The sequence below is a fragment of the Lissotriton helveticus genome, chromosome 1_1, assembly GCF_964261635.1.
Source record: "Lissotriton helveticus chromosome 1_1, aLisHel1.1, whole genome shotgun sequence".
Taxonomy (NCBI): domain Eukaryota; kingdom Metazoa; phylum Chordata; class Amphibia; order Caudata; family Salamandridae; genus Lissotriton; species Lissotriton helveticus.
The window spans coordinates 292,460,822-292,485,442 of NC_136057.1; the positions used below are offsets into that span (position 1 = coordinate 292,460,822).

General features: G+C 43.3%; 1 protein-coding gene across 2 annotated transcripts in view; it reads left to right on the top strand.

The window, feature by feature from the left end:
• The first annotated feature begins 479 nt into the window (after positions 1-479).
• Positions 480-24,621, top strand: part of LOC144797636 (aldo-keto reductase family 1 member B1-like) — a 375,986-nt gene continuing 351,844 nt past the window's right edge. For both annotated transcript variants that reach the window (XM_078668370.1, XM_078668448.1), the window contains exon 1: positions 480-598. In XM_078668370.1, coding sequence (XP_078524496.1) covers positions 533-598 — 66 coding nt within the window. In that variant the 5' untranslated portion in view covers positions 480-532. The remainder of the gene's footprint in view (positions 599-24,621) is intronic.

A 24,621-nucleotide genomic window follows, 5' to 3' on the forward strand; every position in this document is an offset into this window, starting at 1 on the left:
TGCATTACTACTATAGAGGTAAATAAATCACTATATGTATTTAAGTTCCTGATAAAAAAAAAGATAACTGGCTAAAAAATATTCCTGTCTCTGATGACGAACCTACACTTTAAAATATGTAAGGCCTCTTTTCATCAGGATTAGGAGAAACAAAAGCAACACTGACATTGAAGAGCCGACTAAGTGCCCCCAGGCCCATCTACCAACCTAAAAATGCATTTTGTGGGGGTCGGTGCGGGGGAGGGAGGATCACATTCACAACAACTCAACCACCCACATTCCATTCCCTCGAATCTAAGCCCTTGAGTATTGGCACCACATGAAAGCACATCATGCTGTTTTTGGAGTTGCTCGGTACACAGCCGTCTGGCCAACCAGAAGCCTCGAAGTCCCTGGCCAATCTAAGGCAGAGTTTTCAGGTTCGCTGCGCGCTAGTTTAAGAGCCTGTGGAGCTCGCGCTACCTGCATCTCACGCGCACCTTTCTGACAGAAGTTCGTCTGCAGAAGAGCTGCCGCGCGACCTCCAGCAGTCATGGCCACCTGCGTGAAGCTGAACACCGGGGCTCGCATGCCGGCGCTGGGGCTGGGCACGTTGAGGGTACGTAGAGGGTAAAGACGGGGCTTAAAATGTTCTTTTGCATGGAACAGGCAGTTCACACGATGCGCATAACTGACACGTTTTTGGATCGCTTATGTGTGGCATTTCTATGGTTCAAGCGTATGAACGAGTGACATACTGTTGAATGTGTGACACCTCGAAAGACACTTCCTCGTGAGTAAAACAAGTCAATGACTAGTATGTGTGTGCCTGCATTCTATATCTGTAGTCTGTAGCCAGTCATATAGCACAATAAATGTACCCGTAAAACAAGCCATATGGTGGTACCGATGTTTGTTAACAATAGCAAAATAATTAGTAGTTAAAAACGATTTTGCTGTGAATTAGAAATGAAAATGTTTGAATTCTGAAAATATTAGGCTGTTTTTTTAAACATTACTTAGTCCGTGGTCTTCAGAGTGCTTCAACCGGTAACAGCAAGTCATCTGTAGTTTCTCTCTCTTTTTGCCACTTTCATTCTTTTGATCCCCACGTTTTTTTGAAATTGTATCTATGCATATCTCACAAGTAATCTCCTTCAACGCAGTTTTTATACAGGTAGTCCTTGTGCATGTACCTGGCAACTTGGTTCACAGAATGCAGTGTCAGTCCATTAAAAAAACTACACAGTCTTTGTTAAAAGCAAACAGAACTCGGGGATGCAAAATGGGGATGAATACGTGAAAAGTAATAGGGGATGCATCTGAAACGCATTACTTTAATACAGTCATTCCTGAATAACTTCAACTTCTTTCCCGTCACGGTTTCGGACTTGCTGGTTTGACAGAGGATTGAATTGCGCTCAGGCAGAACGACCTGCTCTCCGAGCCCTCAACTCACCGGCTTCTGCTGCTAATTATATGCCGGAGGCCTACCTGGGCTGGAACCCTCTTGGCGCGGCGTAGTCATTAAACTCGCTTATGCCGTCTCCGATTCCGGATCGGATGCAGGAGGGTGGGTGCAGGATGACCGAATGTCACGGATTTCACTGGAAAGTCCATGTTTTCAGAGGTCACATTTTTAAATACGGCAGGGCGGTCAATCGGCCATTGCCCGAGGTGCCTGAAGCAAAGGAGAGCAGGTGGGCCTTTTTTTTCAGCAGTAGATAAAATTACGTTTTCCTGGACCGGCTTGGCCGCTGGCGCCTGGCCTGACCTTAAAGGCTGCTGTAGCCCTAGAAGTTAAGATAAGCGCTCATGATATCCAAGTACAGATAATGCCTGGCTCATTGTCTTGTGCAGTAGGACAATGGGCCAAACTGAGCAGACACAGTACGTGGTGGGTCTCCTCCTGTCCAGAGCCTGACAGTGAGGCCACTGGGAGGGGCTGTGCTCTTTTTGAGTCACAGATCACACAAATCTTACCCAGGGTGGGGTGAAAGGGGGCTGTGCAGGGAGGCAGATTACCTGTGGTGGCCATCTAAAAGGCTCTACTTTTGTCTCCAGCAGCAGACAGACAACCCATTGGTGCCTACTGCCACCTTGTCATCTTAAAAAACTGGGAAGGGGACTCCTGTTGAGCAATGAACAAAAATAAAAAATAAAACAAACAACCAAAATAAGCAAAATGTAAAAACGTTTTTGACATCACAAAACAATTCTTCTTTTTTTTTTTTTTTTTAAACATCACTATGCAAAAAAGGTCATTCGGGACCAAAATGACAAAGGGAAGGGAGAATAGACATGGCAGGAAAGTAACAAAATGGAATTAGCTAGTTTTTTTGTCTGGAGTTCTGAAAACCTGGTATCCACAATCTACAAACTGGGATCCACACACTGATTATGCAGACAAATGGCTCTCTGTTTTGCAAACAGAGGAGAAAGTTGAAAATTCTATGGTCTCTTTTCTCCACCCTTACCAGATATGAATATTGATCTGTTTAATGTTCGTACTGTTGGTAAACATAAGTGAAGGTTGTGATCATCTACATCAGTTGAAGTGTGTAAAAAAAAGTATGGGAACAGTGATCCCGAGTGCAGTGGGGGCGGGGGTTAGTGCCTGTAGGGGTGGGGCCAGAGGTGAGGCTAAAAATAACAAAACATTCAGCAACTTTTTTGTTGGTCTTTCTCCTTCAGGTACATGCATCTAAAATAATAAAGTGTTGTATACAAAGGGGTTCGACCCATATATACTACCTGACCAGGGTCAGTTAAATACAGTATCAAAAAATGTGGTCTTGGCAGTGAAACAATTAATCTAAACGAAAATCATAGTAGCACAAAGAAAGATAAACAACACAGGTTGAGATGTGATTAATATCCACTATTCAAAATTTTTGTATTATCCAAGCAATATCTGGAACAAAATAATTCATAGTATTCCACAGATATGCGCCTTGTATCTGAACAGTTATACAAAAGTGTAATAATATTCACAGTGCTCTCGGTGGTCAGGAAAGAAAGGAATGGAAATAGAGTGTTCAAGTGTGGGAGGGGGGACTGGAAAGGCAAAAGTGACATAAGTACATCAATACAAATTTCTATGTACATTTCCATACATGATAGGACTGTTCCCAAAACAGTACATGACTCAAACGGAACAAAAACTTAGTTATATGTTGTGTCCCTAGAGTCTGTATGAGGGTTGTAGTCGACGTTTCGACCCCTAGATTCAGGATATTTATGGTCCTTGAGGTGGGGTCTTCTTCAGGACTGTATGAGCACGTATATAGAGGTAACGGAGGACCAATCCGTAGTATTCAATGGAAAAGTAGGGCTTCAATTAAGCTCTACGGGGGTGGCACAGTAGATGATCGGTCATCACCCGGGGACTCGACTCAGAGTCGCATAGGTGGAGGAGCGAAAAAACTGCAGCCCTCCGATAGTGGTTTCACCTCAAAGCGCTTTGAGGTGAAACCACTATCGGAGGGTTTGTGGATTTGGTCCTCCCTACTGTGAGCAGAACAAGCTGCAGTTTTTTCGCTCCTCCATCTATGCGACTCTGATTGAGTCAAGTCCCCGGGTGATGACCGATCACCTACTGTGCCACCCAAGTAGAGCTTAATTGAAGCCCTACTTTTCCATTGAATACGGCGGATTGGTCCTCCGTTACCTCTATATACGTGCTCATACAGTCCTGAAGAAGACCCCACCTCAAGGACCATAAATATCCTGAATCTAGGTGTCGAAACGTCGACTACAACCCTCATACAGACTCTAGTGACACAACATATAACTAAGTTTTGGTTCCGTTTGAGTCATGTACTGTTTTGGGAACAGTCCTATCATGTATGGAAATATACATAGAAATTTGTATTGATGTACTTATGTCACTTTTGCCTTTCCATGTCCCCCCTCCCACACTTGAACACTCTATTTCCATTCCTTTCTTTCCTGACCACCGAGAGCACTGTCAATATTATTACACTTTTGTATAACTGTTCAGATACAAGGCGCATATCTGTGGAATACTATGAATTGTTTTGTTCCAGATATTGCTTGGATAATACAAAAATGTTGAATAGTGGATATTAACCACATCTCAACCTGTGTTGTTTATCTTTCTTTGTGCTACTATGATTTTCATTAAGATTAATTGTTTCACTGCCAAGAACACATTTTTTGATACTGTGTCTAAAATAATAAAAACACATTCAATGGAAAATAAATGCAAGGAAATATAATCTTTGGGAAATGCACTCTGTTACATAGTTAAAGTTCATTTGGTCAATGCGATCACAGCAGATGCCTGTGTTTTTAACCGGACAGTTACAGAATCAAATCCAGCTTGCTGTAGTGGCGAATAGTGACTTGTATCTATGTGCTACGAGGTTCCCAGCCTGCAACTGAAAGCACTGTGAATATGCAACTCATTATTTTAAAGTTGTATTTCACACAGTATAAAATAGGTTGTAAAAAACTGTGCAAAAAGATTTAGCTTCCAAAATGTATTTTTTTAAGTAATACACACCACAACTGCATTTAGTGCAACCATTTCCAGGTCTCGCATAGACAGCGCATGCCTTGTCTCTTCGAGACATGTTGTTTACTATCTGTTGGCTTGGAGGCCGCCCATTACTTACCATTGGTTGGCATGATTGGCACTCTAAAATTGCTTTCAACTCACTGGTCAACGCTGCGGTTGACACTTCCTCTTCTTGTGTGTGGCACTCCCCTGGAGCATGGGCAAAGTACTTGTGTCCTTCCACTGCTTGCGATTTTGGAAACTAGTTTTTTTTCTTTTTGTTGTTGCACTCTACAGAGTGCATCTTTTGTAGCAAGCTCTGTTCTGCATTTCTCCCCTGTCTGATCCTTCTCACTCTTCTTTAGTCAAGTGTGTGAATAGGCTTTTACAATATTAACATTAGAGGAAATGCTTCAGAATCAGTGCAGTTTCGCTGTGTGGTTTTATTGGCAGCCTCCAGCAGCTCGTAGTAATGAAACGATTAATTAACATCTGTAGCCGTAGAATGTCCAGAGTCAGCGACTGCAGGAATTCGTTTCACTGTTGTAGTACTTGTTTACTCAAGCTTTAAAGCCTACTTGTACTTTACTATTTATAAATGTAAAATAGGGTTAATACATGTACACATTTAATTCATTCTGCCGCAAAGGTGGTGTGACACTTATCAAGTGCTTGACAAAACAGAAAAACAAACCAATGACTTCTTTACAGGATTGCCTCACACCACTCTTTCAAACAAGAAGAGCACAAGTCTGCTTGCCTTTCGCTTACTGCATGTGAATCCTTCAGGAACCTTAAAGAGATCATCCTCATCTTTTTTCAAACGGAGAAATTGCTCCTGCACTACACACCCCTTATCAAAGCCTAACTCTTGCACTCTTGTTCAAAGCCCTTCTCCAATACTGGCGAGCACTGTAACAGTCTTTTCGCCCATGGGCTCCGAGACAAAGGGCTTTATTTTGATTTTGGCGCATTGGGTCCTGCCGCCTCTTTTTTGTCTGTCTTCCTGGCTGCTGTATATAGATGTTGTTGGGCCTATGGTCAAAAGACCACCCGAGTCCCACCAATCCCACCAGAATCTTCCTCCCGCCACTCCTGCATCATAGCAAAAACCAACTGTGGGAAGGAGTCCCGCCAAGAAGTTCACCAAGCCGATTTCGATGTGCCTTTCCATCAAGGCAACGGTGGCAGGAACACCGCCTCGAGTTGGCGAAATTGAAGAAAAAGGCATGAAAACATGCCTTTTTTAGGGTTCCCACCTCAGTTCCATTTTGAACCCCATCATACCAGTCTTCCCTGTGGTGCTACTACTTGGCCACCGCGCTAAGCCACCCCGTTGTCGCCTGAATCTGTGGGTGTACATCCACAACATATATGTGCATTGACATTATGATGAGTAGTACTTACCTGTCTCCATAACCCCATGGCCTCACACCCTCAGGTCTTTGCCGCCAGGGCACTGCCAGCACAACAGGAACATCAAAATCGTCTCCTCGTAATCCAGCTGGAATACTGTCAGCCAGCTGTGAAGAACGCCGATGCGGCGAACCGTAGTCTGTTCATGTCAGCTCGATTGATTACTTGGAACCGCCTCAGTGGCGAGGCAAGGTAGTCCTGCCAAGATCGAAATCAGGCTTAAACTCTGTGTTATTGTGATGTTGAGATATTTTACCATGCTCTGTGGAGAGTTATGTTAAATGTAAAGCGGACAACAGAGAAAGTCTAGGTATACAAGCGCTGTGTGGATAAATGTGCTCTTCACAATCAGCCTGATAGCTCCAACATCGATCCTGTCCCACATGAGCAGCATCTTTCCAGTGTGAGCACAGGCATGCAAGACTGTGCACAAGATGCCTACATGCAAACTACCCTCTTTCCACACCTTGGAAGAGTGTGCCATCCTGAAAAGTTGGAATGAGCATGAACACTGCTCCTGATTCAATTTGAACTTGTTTTAAATCCCCTTTTCTAGCTGGTCAATCAATCAATCAAATTCGTATTTGTATAGCGCTGCTAATCACCCCAGAGGGTATCCAAGGGCTCTGTTGCTGGGCTTAGTCGAAAAGCCAGGTCTTGAGTCTTTTCCTGAATCCTGCCAGTGAGGGTGTTGTTCAGAATTTGAGGGGAAGGCCCTTCCAGGACTTAGCGGCGCAGTAAGAGAAGGACCGGCCTCTACTGTGACTTTAGCGGATGTGCTGTGTCTGTGCGAGGGAGATGGAGGTGGAGCGACGGTCTCTGGACGGTTGGTGGAAGTACAGGCGGTAGTTGATGTTTGCTAGTCCTAGGTCATGTAGGGCCTTCCATGCATGTGTCAATATTTTGAATTGGCATCTTTTCAGGGCGGGGAGCCAGTGGAGGTTACTGAGGTGTGGGGTGATGTGGGTCCATTTGAACAGGCTTAGCATGAGTCTGGACTGAGAGATCCGTAACTCTTATTCTGTTTTCTTCTACAAATGCCTGTCTTTTTTTTTATCCTATCTGTGCCATCTGTATTTGAAATGTGTTCTCTCTATAGTCTCTGCGCCTCATTGGAGCAGCTGCTGGGCCAGCCCCTAAACAAGACTAGCATGAGCCAGTCCAGCACCCATCACACCTCCTAAATAAGCAGGACTGCCTAGAACTGTTTACACCTTGCACTGACAGACTTCTGCAATCTTTTCCAGGACAATTTCATCTCCATTGAGCCTTTTCACTATTTAGTTATGGCTTATTTTTCACATCCGGCTTGATATATTTTGAGAAATAAAAGGTGTGCACTGTTTATTTATCATAGGAGCCAACCTGAGCATTTACAGTCATGAAGTATTGTGACTTTCAGGATGGCCATTTAAAAGATCTGCACATGCAATAAGTGTACATTGAAGGCAGTAACGTAGGCAGTGGGTATCCTGAACATCTTGTATGGAACTGGCCTTCCTGGATTTACTTTGGTTGTCTCTGCATTAATGTGTTGAAAATCAACTTGGTGCAAGAAGGTTGGACATCTCATCCTGTGTTTCTAGTCCTGGCTTTGCCGCACTGGTTCTGCTTAGGAACAGAACTATGCTTGGGACCCTGAAACCTCAGCATGTAGGGACTGAGGCCTAGATGTATCAAGCCTTTTGCGAATCGCAAAGGTCGGCCTTTGCGATTCGCAAACGGTCTTTTTGCATGTTTTGGCATGCAACAAAATTTCACAAATTAAGGAATTGTAAAAATTTGCGATTACTTATTTTGCTATAGCATTTAAGGAATCGCAATTTTTGTGAATTCCTTAAATGCTATGTATGTAGCATTTTTAAATTGCGAATTTTGGTTAAGAAATCGCAAATTAACACCAACCTGTAGTTGATGTTAATTTGCAAATTCTTTTAAAAATGCACAAATTGTCATTTTTGAGGGTGGCATGTGACGCACTCACATGCCCATAGGGCATGTATGTGCGCCATATGCACACACATGTACATTTCAGGGGTGCAGCAGGGTGTCTTTGAGACACCCCTGCACCCTTGAAATAATTCTCAAATTGCGATTAGCAAATTGCGAATTCGCAATTTGAGAATTACTTCACAATCATTCATATGGGCATCCTGGCCCATAGGAATGCATGGGAAATTATTCCTTATTTGCGAATTTGCAAAATGTGAATTCGCAAATAAAGAAGATTAAGGAATCGCTAAAAAATAGCGATTTTTTACATACATTCCATTTTGCGTATTCTAAATAGCGATTCATTAAAAATCGCTATTTAGGAATCGCAAAATGGAATCTTGATACATCTAAGTTTCCATACTATCTCATGATCCTGAGTCAGACTAGCTATAGTGCTTCACTTGCTCTCCTAACCTTGCCAGAGAAGCAATTGAATTGGCACCCTAGAACACAGCACTCCCGACCCTGTCAGGGATCACGGTAACATGACACACCCTTTTGCTTTCTCCCTCGTTTTCCACAATACGATAAACAAGAGACATGAAGGGAGTTTATAATATTTATTTAGACTATCGTACTATAAGATGCAGTATTTGCTCAACGATTAGAAAGCAAATGCATTATACCACAAATATCATTAGCATGGTTAACAAACCAGAGACCCGGATATGCCCTGTCATATTATAAGACAGATTAGCCTACTCCCCCCGCCCACTTTTCTTCTGAAGCTAAATGATTATAGATTATAGCTCTCTGGGATTAGTGGTGGACCCCGTACCTTAGCATACATAGGTGGATGTTCTACATCACAGCTGATGCAACATTCTTGCTTCAGGACCTTTTCTCAATGTCTGTTTTTCAGAACCCTTGTTCTCTGTCACAGGGCAAGTTGTGTGTGTTCACAAACAGCAGTGCATTTTCTTGTTATGTCTAAATACTAGTGTCTGACCTGAGAAAATAACAAGGGTCATTGTTGTTTGACCTTGTCTAGTGTGTTCAGACTAAATCCCAGGAAAAGAATAAAATGTGCAGGTTCTATGTGAAAATATAATGTGGCACAAAAACAAGCGTGTTATGTAGTAACATGTTCAAAAATAAAAGCGGCCTACAATGCGCACGATTAGGCTAACATAGAGAAAACTTCAATGGGCCATGCAGGAAACTCACACCACATTCCCTTTGGTCAGGCCAATAGCACAAAAAGATACAATATAATTGAAAGATAAACAAATTCAAAACATAGGTTGTAAAAGCCAAGTTCTGAAATCGTTCAATAATGAAATGCCATTTTAGAAAAATCATGGTGCTTTTGGAGTTATCCATTGTGTCACTCGCCAATTCATAGGCTAAGGACTCCATTAAGGAGTCCGACTCCGCAAATGATGATTGATTAACAGCCCAAGTTACAAGGTCCAAGGGACAGACATGATCCTCTATCCCAGCAGATGCTGGAATAATTATTGGGCAACCTGCATCAGTGTTAGTTGACCCTCCATTCCGTGATCCATGTGCCGATGACTACATTCCCTCGCACATGAGTGACTCAAACTTTGCATTGTGGAGAAGTCGCAAACCCAGGGGACAGTCCTGGATAAGGGTCACTAGGGGACTCATTAGCAGTTCAATGTCCAAGCCAGCGGGTGTCTGCGAAGTCAGGCAAATATATAGTGCCCAGTCACAGGGGAACAAGCGGCAGTGGAAGACAGGCTGTACACAGGTAAACCAGGCAGGCCAGAATGCTATGGACCAGTCAAGATCTAGCCCCTGCAGTAGAAATATTCCAAAAATCTGAAGCATACGCTCTTGATAGTACTGGAGCAGGTTGTAATCCCAGAGGGCCCACAAAAGGAGCATTTATTTTAGATAAGTAGAAACAAGATGATTATGCCGCAAATGAGGACTAACAGCAGTGGAAATTCTCAGAATGCACTGAAAGAAATGGAATGGATAAAAGCTAGTATTATTTGCAAACCAGTTTGGGAAGAACTGACGCGGCCTGAGCCGACAACCTCAAAAAAAGTGTGCGAGACTGGCAATACTAGAGGCATTAAAAATGTGATGCACTAATTCACCGAATGCAGGGGAAAGTTTGTATTTAACAATCACTGTATTTCACTAGAAGTTCTAGCGACATGCAATTCAAAGATTTCATGAGCAGTTGTGAGAGATACGTCATGATTAAACAATAATGATTTAAGGCTGCTAAGCTTGTTAAAGTCTATCTTCAAAGTTGGGATAGAAAGCCACAAAAAGCTATCTACAGTTCAATGTGGAGTGGGAAAAAAACAGAGTACAACAAAAGGTCTCATTTAGCAGAAATCTTGACTGCTAAGCATTAATTAACGCCCATTTGAAAGGTCCAAATAAGGGGAAGAATTGCAGAACTGAAATTCTTTTTAAATAGCAGGCCAAATTTGTTGCTGAAGTATTTCATGTGCCGTGAATTTTAATATGTTTGCTAATGAGTGAATTTCCAACAGAAGAGTTACATTCTTCTCCAGTAAGGAAAACATTCCTGCCAGCCTGTTCGCAATTATATGTAAAGGGAAGTGACCATAATTCATGTATAACCCCCAAGGTGTTTATATCTACCAATGGGAAAATGTTTCATGCAAGCAGTGAACTGAAATGTTGAGATAGGCATAGAAATGGCGCTGTAAGTTAAGCACACAACTGAGGGTGTTTCAGCTATAGTGAATAGAATGTATTCAAAGTCAAAGTCAAAGTCAAAAAGTACTTTATTCGGCTAAAAAGTATAACCATAAAAGCAACAGCAGTCATATTTCATTTACAGTTCACAGTATTTACATCAATGTAGGAGGATATTAAAACAATACATAGTATTTACACTGTTACAGTTCGTTCAAGCGAAGCGACTTCCTAAATTTAAAAACCAGTTTAAAATACTCAATTAATGAAGCCACAGTAAAAACATTGTCCATTTTTTGCAGTTCTAGATATGCTAGGCGACATCTGTTCACATTCATTTCCTTTAAAATGGGGACGATCAATTTTCTACGAGGCAGCGTATAGAATTTACAAAAAAAATAGAACATGTATATTTGATTGCATAGATATTTCATCACAGGGACATAAAGGGAGTTCTTTGGACCATGAATTCATTACAGGGAAGGTAAATAATCTAAAAACAATGTTAGCTCTAAAACGTGTCAAAAGTAATCTCTCAAAATTGCGCATATATAAACTTAAATATGGCTGTAATTTGTCACTTATTAAAATTAATTGATGAGAAGTGACAGTATTTTTATTCGATTCATCAAGCTGTCTTCTATTTCTGAGGAATTCCATACATAGTATCTTCAGATCTTTTCTAGAAATATTTACCATGGAAGGCGGATCATTGTAATAAAGTGAACGGTCTATTTCATTAAGAAACGTTTTGATGTAATTTAGCCATTCAACAACATTTGCTCTCCCCAATTTTAAGACATCCTGTATTATAGCTCGATTTAATACACATTCGTTCACTGTCCATACTCTATGCCATAGTAAGACGGGTTGTACTCTAATTGTATTCAATTTTTTCTAAATACAGCATTTTGTAAGTTTCATCTTTGACTGCCATCTGTTGTTGTTTGCGTGTTAAATTGAAAGGCAAAAATAAACAACTGGAATTCAGGTAGAGCCATGGTACGCACCCATTCTTAAGTGTTTGAAGAGTCCAGCTAAACTGTATGATAGATGTAAGTTGACTTTGCTCATGACATAACGTTGACAGATTACTTTGCATACTACCAATAACAGATGATACAATGTTATTTAATTATAAATATGAAAAAACAATGTATTAATACTATCATTAACAACAGCAAGCACTTTATCTAAATTATCTTGATCAATTTGTCTTAAACGTGCAGCATCTGGGATAATTTCCACATCTCATTATAGGTAGCATATATACATCTTTTAAAACATGGAGATCTGGGACCTAAAATAAAATCTGATAAATTCATGCCCTCAGATAGGAGAGAAAGATGTTGATTCACTGAAGACAGTGTGGAATGTTCCAACCATTGTTGGCACAACCTTCCCACCGAATAGGTGGTAACAATACCAGAATGTTGTGAGTGTTAATATCGGGGATCAGGTCTGCTTGATTTGAACCCAGGTGTGGAGTTAAGAAATCAAGCATGACAACCATTAATGTCTACTGGCCACTATAACCACCTGTTAGGACCTCAAATCCTGGAATTGAATGTACCATTCAGCACCATACAATTTAGTTGTTCTTCAGTGTAATTTGTCAAATTTTTCCAATTATCAAAGCGAGCAATAGAGGGAATTGTTGGGACATTCATTTCTTTAAATTTTGCAAGACACAGGCATGTACTCTACTGTATGGTATAATTCAAGAAGATCTTTTGTGTGGGAATTAAGCAGGCTCGAAACACTGTTTCCGTTCATTGCACCTACCAAGATTTTGCTCCCTCGATCGATTTAAAATCAATTCCATTTTTTCAGTAATCAAAGCCTTTAAGGGCTAACTCATTAACTAATAAAGCTGTGTATATGAGTTTGGTCTGTGTAAGCATGTATTTTCATGGTGGGGTTGGAACTAGTTTATAATAATAGGACTTGGGTTCTGAAGAGTCATAGCATGTAAAATACGTGAATTTGTCTTTATGTGTTTTGGAACTCCCTTGTGGTGGAATTGGACAATGTTTCCATTGTGTAGATTTGAGATGTGGACGTTGACTACTGGTTCTGTGTAAAAAAGGATGTCCACATTGATAATAATAGAACATATCAGCATAGTTAGCAGTATTAAGGTATAGGTCCTCTTTTTCAACATCAATATAATACTCCAGCTCTGAAAGCATAGAATGTACAGTTTCAACATCCCAATCATCTGAATGAAACCCCTGTGCTATTACATCACCCATAAACACTTTAAACACATATGGTATCTGCAACGTATCTGTAAGGCCAAATATGTTGAAAGGAACTTGATCCCAAACAATCCCGAAATGTTAATGAGGCAGTTTATGCGAAGAAGAATGGGGGGTTAACACCCCATTGCCGAGTTCGTAACAGAACGTTCCGGTAGGTAATGGCCATTGATTAACAGGAAAAAAGTCACAAATCCAATCCACATAAAAAGGAAAACCAAGGATAGTATGATCCAGACATATATCCAAGGTAGGACTACGAAAGTGTGTCTGAACCATGAAATTATAACTCAAATCTGTGATGGAGGTGGATGCAAAGCAGAAGAACTGTCCATAGAAAAATCATCTTAATCCATATAGTACGCTGAGGTACTTAGTTGAAAACCGGAGGTTGGGATTCAGTAGCAGAAATCCAACTTAGAGGGATTCACCAACTGTGGATCAGCATAAACAACATTCACTGTAGAATACGCAATAGGAGAAACAAGGATTCATTTGGTCATGGTGTTGGCAGAGGTCTGAGCCTCCAGTCCCTACCCCCCCTCTGCCGGGGAGAATCAGCAATGGTGTTGCTCACCTGCTGTATCGTGTGGCATACTATGGAGTATCAGCCCCATGCCGTAGTTTGACATGTTTAATGGAGACAAAGGGTTTCTCCTAAGAACCACAAACTGGTGGCAAGATTACAGTTTTTGTGCCTTGTAAGCCAAAGACTGAAACAGGAGCACCGTAGGATGGACCAAACTTTTTTAATTACCACCTTCTCTTGAAAGAGATCTACAACTTTTGGAAGCCACCTGTAACCATGGTCAGTATATCAGCAGTTGGAAAAGAAGATGCTGGAAAGTATTTGCTTGATTGAGTGTCACATAACTTTTATAGCTCCTGCAAGACAGCACAGTGGTTAGCTACGTCAAATGTTTCAGCAGCCGCCACAATGTTTAGACGGTCATGGTCTGGAACATACATCTTGATGCCAAAATCTCTTTATATGGGGTCCTCCCACCCAAAGGTAGGGAGGTTGTTAAGATCTCGCTGAACCCCACAGAGATGGTTCAACCAACTACTCTCAGTACCTAATACTCTCGCCATTAAGGACTGTTTAAAGTCATGGTTCATGCTTTCCACAACAGAGTTGCCCTCGGGCAGATACAGAGAAGAATGATGCCCTATTACTTACTAGTAATCTTCATTACTAATGGTCCTGTTGTGCTCGTTCCATTCACGACAAGTGGAGATAATCATCTCCCAAGAGAAAAAAATGAACAGAGAAATGCTGGTACCCTAGCCACAACCCCTCCCACTAAGAGTACATAAGCAGTACTTACTCAGCATTCCGCCTGAACTACAAAGCCCTCAACAGGAAGGCCAGCCATCCAGGAGGGAGGGCGGGCGTAATGAATGGGACGAGGACAATGGCACAAGGAGTAATGAAGATTACCGGTAAGTGAGAGGGTGTTACCCCCGGGTCCCTCCTGTCCTCATCCCATTCATGACAAGTGGAGAATACCAAAGCCATAAACCTGGCCTTCAAAATCCCTCAAGCACACCCAGGAAACCACACCAAAAGCAGCAACCCAAGAGAAGCAAAAGGGAGAACTGCAGGAAACCACAGGCAGAGCACACAGCCTGGAAAGCACCCTACCAAAACGTAGGGTCACACCCTTTCAAAACGAGCATGAAACGACCACTGTGAAAAAATGAGAAAAACCCACAGCGCTACCACTTGAGAACAGTAAACAAACACCATAAAGCTCTGGACCACCAAGGAAGGAGGAGAACCTGCCAAGAAACCACCAGAGGCAACCAACAACAGAAGGACAGCGAGGAAGCCACACAAAAAAAGAAGACCCAAGAGGCCAAACCCACCAGCAAGCTAGGAACAGGCCAACAGGGACACAACCAAGGTCAGGATACTGGGACCCCAGAAAGCAGAAGGTGACAGTGACACCAAAAACGCCGCCAACCAGACAAATGAGAAACAGGCACCCATTAAAGGCAAACCCCAAACCGCCAAGCGGAACGGAGCATGCCACACCCCAGATGCCACTGAGACCAGGGCAACCCAAAGTACAAAGAGGCACAACAGGGAAGAACCCACCCCAAACAACCCCCCCCCCCAGGAGGACACCTGACCCGCAAACCCAGGGGGCGACAGCAGCAAATAAACCACAGCCCTGGAGAAGGCAAACACACCGACCACCGGAGAAGAGGCACAACGGGCCCCCAACCTAAAAGCCAGTCGATGAAAATGCCCAGAGAACCAAGGACCACACCAAGGGACCACCCCAGGAGAGCCCCAACACTAGGGAAAGAAGTGCCAAGACCGAAATGAACTACAGAAAACAAGAATCCGGCCAGAGACGCCCCCATAGGGACCGAGCAGCCAGCCAACCGCACCACAAACAAGCCAGCAAAGATTGGAGGCCACCAACACGGAACCCACACAGGCCCAGAAGGGGCGGAACAGGGCCAACGGCCACAAAGCTGAAACCAGCCATGCCTCAGAAGCCAGGGCGGAAGGCAAGCAGACTGCACAGGCACACCAAAGCAGCAGTCCAGCACGCACGAGAGGAGGGCTGGAGCAGGGGAGAAAACCCCCAGACAGATAAGGAAACAGCCACAATCAATGCTGCAGAACACTGAAAGAGGCCGGGAAGCCAGGGCCGAAGCCAAGCAATCCGCCTGGGCAGGAGTACCCGACGACCCAATATGCATCCAGGGAAGGCCCATCCACAGGCAAAACCAAAGGGCAGAGAGGCCAGCAGAGACCCCGCTACTCACTACACAGGACTGAATCCCAAACAAGATAACAACCCAAAGGACTGGACCAGCGGGGGACGAGAACAGAACAGTCTGGCCCAAAACAAATCAGAGGCAACAGCCAAAGCCCAACAACCTGACCGGGAGACCAGCACACACGAAGGACACACGACCCACCCCCCAACGAGTTATCAAAGACTGGCAGAGGGACAGAACCGAGACTGCATAGGAAGAGCCCTAAGCAGGCCAACCAGCTAAGACACAACAAGACGGCGGATAGCAAGCAACCAAGGGGACAATGAAAAAGCAGATCTCCGACCCAGAAAATAGAACCGCTGGCAGAGGGACAACAGCCCAGGAACAGGAAGAAACAGAGTAGTCAGAAGCACAATACCCCACCAAAACCACAGCGGCAAGCACAGGGAAATCAGCAGCAAGATGGGCAGGCACCGAAAGGGGCATGGCAAACAAAACGTGACTGCACCCCCGATGGAGGGGGGGGCGGCGAATACCGAATGACTGACACCACCATCGGGAGTGGGTCCATGAAGGGCATGCAGGGAAGACAGGAGCAGTCGCCTAGGAAAAGGCAATCCCAGCCGAAACTGCGGGCCAAGGCCACAAGCGGCACGACCACCACAACCCCGCAAGGATGAGGATCAGAGCGCAAAGGGACCTGCCACCCACAGGCTCATACCACACAAGCCAGAGACCATAGGCACCGCCCTGACATCACAGGACCGGTCCAGAAGCAGCACATACACCAAAAAGGGTGGGTGGAAGAAAATGCCAGGAGGAACACACCCCATAGCCAGCATGAACCCAACAACTCAGCCAGCCCCAAACACAGCCACACCAGGAGTACCCCAACCAAGCACCCAGGCAACTCATAGCATTCAGAACCAGAATCTCCAGGGGGACACCAATCCAGGAAGGAACCAAACGTGAACCTGCTGAACCCCTGAGAGGAGAAGAAAGCAGGTGGAATCAAGGTGGACTCACCTTAACTTCTGAGATCAGACAAGAGCGGTGCTTTCAGGGTGGTATGGCCATAGGCTGGGATGGCCGATGGAGAGCCAAAGAAAGAAGAACACCACATAACGGTGTCACTGCAGGTGAAACAAACACTACAGTAGGTGGCAACCCCGGGCTGACACCCAACCAAGGATGAACTAGGCCCAATGCAGCTCAACATCAGAAATCAGACAAGAACAGGGGTGTACAGGACAGCATGGTCGCAGCCCTAAAACCAGGCAAAGAAAGGGCGAGGGACCACAATAACTCACAAATATCCTCATGCACCAGTTTGCTGTCCCCAAAAGGGAACAAAACCGCGGAGCACTCAAGGATACCTTGGTACCCTGCTGAAAACCACCCCTGCACTACCCACGACCCCTGCATGATCCCACCATACAGCAACAGCTGCAGGGAGCCAATGAACACTACGAAAGTGCCAGACAAGAGCAGGTTCCAACAGGGCGGCATTGCTGTAAGTCCCAAAGAAGGGCCAAGAAAGGGGGAGGCATCAAGGCAATGGGGGAAAGACACCCAACTCCCATAGCACAATAGCAAAAAAAATAGGCAAACTGCTACGTGGTACTCACCCGGGGAATAGGCCGGCAGACTACAAACAAAGCACCACCATCCCCTCAGCCAGGATTATTAATTTGAGAAACGCAGTGCTTAATTACACCCTAGCACTCCAACTGGGAGAGAATTTCTTTACCGGGCGCCTTTGCATCCCGTACATCCACAACATAAAACCGCCTGTTATGGGAAAAATTAGAAGGGAAAAAGACAAAACAGAAGTATAATCAGTGAAAAAGACATGTACAGTTTATGCTCGCCAGTTACTGAATTCGGAATCGCAGTGCATTTCGTGTGCATTCCGTGCAGTTCATGTGAAGAATCTTTTTTGACCGTTTGGTGGTATCCCGAGGGGTTTCTTTGTGATGTGACCTATACTTCTAGGGAGAGGTGAGGTCGTGGTGGTGACGTGGTAGCCGTGCTGGAGAATTGGGCCGAGAGTGGGTTGTGATTTAAATAAAAAGCGATGGGAGTGTAGCATAGTTGGGGAAGGTGTCTAGCATGCGCTGTGGATATCACATACCAGAATTGTATCTGTTATTGGGGTTTTTTTGTTCTTTGTTAGGTGTCTTCAATAATTAAGGCAATAACACGACATCCTGTTGGCAGAAGGTGGGAGAGCCACATTGTTACTGGTACTATAAAGTTATTAATTTCTCAGTTAAAACCAGGACTGGCAAACGGTTCAATCATTTACCATGTTTGGAGGTTGGAATTCCGAGCTGGACTTCAATTACGCACAGCAAGGATGCGGTTCAGGTTGTGGCGCCGATTTTTTGGTCCGGGTTGGACTGTAAGTACAGAATTAGAGCCAGAGTTAAAAGGGTGTTCAACTGGGGCTGTTAGCGAAACAGGACTGTGCCTTACAGTAACCTTGATGTCTTTGGTTACCTGTTTTATTCATACATCTACACAGATTATCACTTGAATAAAGATACCCTGCCCGGCTGGGCAAGGGATGTTATATACTATATAGTAGCCCATTGTGGTCTATATATTATTTTGCTAAAACTATTTTGTTTATGCTTGGGACCACTTGTTTTCCTTGAAATAATTGATACCCATGGTCCTAGGCCATTTATTGGGTTCCCCTTGTTCTCTCTAAAATAGACTTAAGCGCAATCGCTTGATTGTAGGGTTTCTTCAAAATCCCACTCTCCGTCCTCACGGAGGTGGCCTTCCTAGTGCCACTATACCTCTAACAATTGTATTTTCCTTCCCTCACTACACACTTCCCACCTTTAAAAAGTAATGTCAGCCCATGCTCCCCTATATACTGCTGAGTATCTCAAACAATTATGTTCAGGTCCTTCTCTACTGTCTGACACACCTGATGTGCCAACAACCACCAGCTCCTCATTAACAGAACAGCTTGAAAAGCTCAAGAAGAAACAAGTCAGATTACAACTTATGGTGTTGATGCTGACAGATTATTTAAAGGCTGATGTGATTCCAGTTGGACTTCAAGTCCGCAATATTCCGGGTATTTTCACGGATAATCCTAAATACATCTCTAACTTCAGTTATATAGGCACCACATGCTCTAGGCATTGGTTAGCACTAGGTATCGATATAGCCAGTGAAACTCTGAAAGAATTGGAAATAGAAATCAATGACTTATTAAAACAAATCAGCGATTCAGACACTACTACAGAATGTAAAAAACTTTTAGATCAGGTTGACAAAACGATAGCTGAATTTCATAGAATAGAACAAAATAAAAAGTCCAATAAAATCAAAAAGGATATCAAGAACTACAACGTTGAAAACACCTACCCGTACCTCCAAAAAGATTTTTACACTAACAGGCCACAATTTAATCCTAACAGCAGACCCTGGGGCAGGTACAATAGACGCCAAAATATAGTGGGCTTTTCAGATACTTCAGAAGAATCCTCTGACAATTCTGACCCTGGTGAGGGAGCAAGCAATCAAAGAAGAGGAGGAGGGGCCCAGTCCAATGTTTTAGGCAGGGGCCAATCAGGCACCCCCCAAAGAGGACGGGTAAAGAAACAACGATGGTTCAATGCGCCAGGAGAACGCAGAACCCGGAACAACTTTTACCAGTGGTGATTCACCCTGACCTAGTAATACCGATGCCAAATCCCTCCCTTGATACTCTTTCCATCCATCCCGCTTCCACATCTTCAGAATTAATACCCATCTTTAATCTATCACAGCATTTACTGCAAGATTCTGAAATAGCTATTTTGAAAAAAGGCCTGTCATTTGTCCCAACCATCCGCCCAAATTTCATGGAGCTGCAAACAGAACTACTCCGATTCTTCAGAGTTATCCGTTTAAAAGCCTTCTTTCAACTCCATCCTTCCACCAGTGACAATGCCAACTCCCCATTCCGCCCAATTTCCACATTTCTTCCATCAGCCAGCATGGTTCCAACAGAGGTTCGAACCTTTGAAAAACTAGTACACAAAGACATATGTACCCTAGAAAAGAAAAAACTGTTTGTACCCTATAACATCTCGAGAGCTGAAAAAGATGCCATAAATTCCCTAAAAAACAACTCAAGGTTAGTAATAAAGAGTGCTGACAAAGGGGGTGGAATTGTCCTACAGGACATTGATTCCTATAAAAAGGAAATCAAACGCCAATTGAGCAATAATGATCATTACCAAAGGTTACCTGGTAACCCGACTAAAAACATCCAAGAGACGATACTAAAACTTACATCAGATGCAGTCTCGGAGGGCTTCCTGAGTAAAAAGGAATATTTATTCCTTAACGTCAAAAGTCCACGCCAACCGGTAATCTACACTTTACCAAAAGTGCATAAAAACATTGAAACCCCCCCCAGGTAGGCCAATAGTCTCTGCATGCGGCTCTATTTTAGAGCCTTTGGGAGCATATGTAGATTACTTCATTAAGGAATTTGTACCATCAACCACCTGCTATGTGAGAGATAGTATGGAAATGATTAATCTTGTGGAACACTTCCCATTTGACCCTTCAGTTCACACTCTCTGTACAATGGACGTAGAGTCGTTGTACACTAACATCCCTCAGACAGCGGCTCTTTTGGTCATTCAGCGGATCCTAGATTCACGACCACGTCCCCACAGGGTTCCAACCATTTTTATTCTACAGCTTTTGGAACTTTGTCTCACAAAAAATTACTTTCTATTTGACAGTACCTACTACCAGCAAATAAAGGGGACGTCCATGGGGGCTATTTTTGCCCCCAACTTGGCAATCCTGTTTATGGATGCCCTGGAGACCGGAGTCATCCTTACAGAGAGCAATCCCTTTTATGATGGCATTGTTTTATGGCGTCGTTACATCGACGATATTTTCCTTATTTGGAAACTAGATATCACGACGTTGCAATCATTCAACCACTGGTTGAACAACAATTGCTCTGAGCTTAAATTCACTCTGGCCCATGATAAACACCAAATAGCATTTCTAGACCTAACCATTTATCATCAAGATAATGAACTCCTGACTTGTCTGTATAGGAAACCAACAGAACGTAACACCCTCCTCAGTTACGACAGCAATCACCCTAAAGCTTTGAAAGACTCTTTACCATATTCCCAGTTCCTGAGAATCAGGAGGAATTGCTCTACCAAAGTTGACTACTTTAAGGAAGTAGGTACCCTTACTAACAAACTACTAGCACGAGGCTACCCAAGAAGACTAATCAAAGTAGCCTCCAAAAGGGCGTGGTATTGCCCTCGAGATGCCTTGCTAACCCCTAAAGTAAGAGAGAAAACTGAAAGAATAGCCTGCGTAACTACCTTTTCTCCTATTTCTAACAAAATTAGGAAATCCATTCTTAAATATTGGCCTACATTAAATGCAGGCCCAATACATCTGGAGAGACCTGTTTTTGCTTTTAAGAAAAGCAAAAACTTAAAAGACCATCTAGTAAGGGCTGCCCTCCCTTCCCCCATGATTACTACCACAATTGAATCGAACTGGGGTCTTCCACCTATCCTAGGTCACGTGAAGTGTGGTTGTTGCACGGTTTGTGAGTTCACGATTGAATCAAGGAATTTCAGCCACAATGGTGTGACGGTACCTTTGAAGAGCTTTACAAATTGCAATAGCCATAATGTTATTTATGCAATTTTATGCCCCTGCCCAAAAATGTATGTTGGGCAAACTACCCAGAAGGCAAAGACTCGGATATGTCAGCATCGAAGCCGTATCAGGTGTGGCACACAGAATGCACCACTGGTGGATCACTTTCTGGAACAAAGACACTCCGCAGATGACATCAAGTGGATAATCCTGAAGACTGTTAAACTTCCACCAAGGGGTGGCAACTTGGCCCAACTGCTCAACCGCGAAGAACTAAAGAGCATCATTCAGTTTGACACTATCCACAGTGGACTAAATAGGAATGAGGACTGGACTACCCTTCTATAGTTCCAACGAGATACAAAGACTGTATTCTGTTCCTGGCTCAACTAAAAGGAATATGAATCTGAAACTGGGACTTCTACATAATTGCAAACCGTGACAATTCATGTTTTGCTCTGATCGAAATTGTCCACACCATGATTCTAAGGAAAGCTTTGATATGTATATTAATAAGCTTGCTTATTGTATATAAGAATTGTTTCTGCACAATCAATTGTAAATATAAGTCACTTTGGGTGTTCACAAAAACCCCTCCCTTCAGCTGCACAAATGCCCCGTTTTGAGGTACTGCCTCCACATCAAATGTACAAATGCCCAGTTTTTAGGCACTGCCTCTACATCACTGAGTAAAATGCCGCATAAAATGCACTGGTCGGTACTGCCTCCACATCAAATGTACAAATGACCAGTGTTTAGGCTCTGCCTCTACATCACTGAGGAAAATGCGCTGGTCGTTACTGCCTCCACATCAAATATACAAATGCCCAGTTTTTAGGCACTGCCTCTATATCACTGAGTAAAATGCCGCAGAAAATGCGCTGGTCTGTAATATGTAACGAAAAACTCCAAATATTGTACAAAAAGGTAACGGTAAAAAACCCCAAATACTGTACAACCAGCCACTCCAGTATGGCGGCGTTAATGATTCTATGAAGCCGGCTATGATTTTTTCGGACCCCTATCACGTGACCTAGTATCTCCACACACGTGATACACGAATTGCCCAATAAGCAGCGACCAGTCTTCCAACACGGAAGCAATCCTGCTGATCACAACGCGCCACCGATGCACGCAAAGCCACCGGTACCTCGAGGTAAGCCTCTGACTACTCGTGAGTTAGAGTTCACAAAGTCCGATATTTTCCGCTAAGAACGTTATTCTGTTCCACTACAGGAGACCTTTAATTTTCGGGCCCTCACGGAGGATACCAGCGCCGATTTTCGAATTGCAGTATGAACTATTTCTACTGCAGCTAAGTATGTTTTTCTTTTTAACACCCACGGCGCTTACAATTTAAAATAGATTAAATCGTATCTCACTCCTGCCCTTCTCTCCACTCCAGACATATCGGAATTCCGTAATGTAAAAGGGAGATCAGAATTTATCGATAGTGGGTCCCAGTCAATACCCATCACAAATCAACACAATTGCCGTAGGTACAATCAATGAAATGTTACTGAATTCAATTGCAACTCAGTTCTTTTAGTGACTTCTGTTTGAACTCAATTCTTTCAGACCTCCTGTATAGAAGTTATTTTGTGTACAGAAAATCCTTTTAAAGCGCGAAATACTGGGACCAGTATTACAAATCCCGAGGGATTAGATTCCAAGGTAAAAGTTTGCTGCGTACAATCATTTCGCTAACAGCTCCAGTTGAACACCCTTTTAACTCTGGCTCTAATTCTGTACTTACAGTCCAACCCGGACCAAAAAATTGGCGCCACAACCTGAACCGCATCCTTGCTGTGCGTAATTGAAGTCCAGCTCGGAATTCCAACCTCCAAACATGGTAAATGATTGAACCGTTTGCCAGTCCTGGTTTTAACTGAGAAATTAATAACTTTATAGTACCAGTAACAATGTGGCTCTCCCACCTTCTGCCAACAGGATGTCGTGTTATTGCCTTAATTATTGAAGACACCTAACAAAGAACAAAAAAACCCCAATAACAGATACAATTCTGGTATGTGATATCCACAGAGCATGCTAGACACCTTCCCCAACTATGCTACACTCCCATCGCTTTTTATTTAAATCACAACCCACTCTCGGCCCAATTCTCCAGCACGGCTACCACGTCACCACCACGACCTCACCTCTCCCTAGAAGTATAGGTCACATCACAAAGAAACCCCTCGGGATACCACCAAACGGTCAAAAAAGATTCTTCACATGAACTGCACGGAATGCACACGAAATGCACTGCGATTTCGAATTCAGTAACTGGCGAGCATAAACTGTACATGTCTTTTTCACTGATTATACTTCTGTTTTGTCTTTTTCCCTTCTAATTTTTCCCATAACAGGCGGTTTTATGTTAAAAGGTTATATTCAGGCAAAAGTTTTGATTAAGAAAGTCCTGAAGATGATCCCTTTATAATTGAGCTTGGGATCGAAACGTCCGTCGACTGCTTTAAGAGTGTCCCATATTTGTAATTTATTGCATTAGAGTATGGTTGTCTAACTCCAGGTCACACTGTTGATTTCAATTTATGTCAGTGGCCTGCTAGCTCACTTTGTTTGCCTGATATTGTCTGCACTTACTGTCCCCTTTACTTCTTCCTTTGTGTATGGCACAGGACTGTGCCTTACAGTAACCTTGATGTCTTTGGTTACCTGTTTTATTCATACATCTAGACAGATTATCACTTGAATAAAGATACCCTGCCCGGCTGGGCAAGGGATTTTATATACTATATAGTAGCCCATTGTGGTCTATATATTATTTTGCTAAAACTATTTTATTTATGCTTGGGACCACTTGTTTTCCTTGAAATAATTGATACCCATGGTCCTAGGCCATTTATTGGGTTCCCCTTGTTCTCTCTAAAATAGGGCCCATTTATATGCATATGTTTTGTTTGACTTTGTCAGGCACAAGGTGTGAAAAGGAAGGAATAAGAGCATCCTCACTGTGGGGGATGATGGTGAAGGCCAATTGACCTCCGCCAAGAGGATGTCAAATGATGAAGTTAAGTTGTCCCAGAATATTGCTTTAATGGTGCGTTTAACGTCACCTTTAATTTGAAAATCGGCGTATGACTGGGGTTCAGACGCCGATTTTGAAGCACCGACGGACAGAGCGGCGCTTCACTCTTTTCCTGAGCTGCTGCCAGGTGGGGTGAGGTCTTCACTTCTTACACGCCATGTGAATGACACAACTGTAAGAAACAGGACAAGACGTTTCACCTAGGAACTGCAGGTGACCTCAGTACTTGTCTGTGAATTGTTTTTCTTAGCTTTCACTTATTATTATTTCTTTTAAACATGCAGTAGCATTTCTTTGTTGTAAGGTCCTGAAGAAAGCAAGGACACCTTTGTCCATTTATTGCTGAAACATGT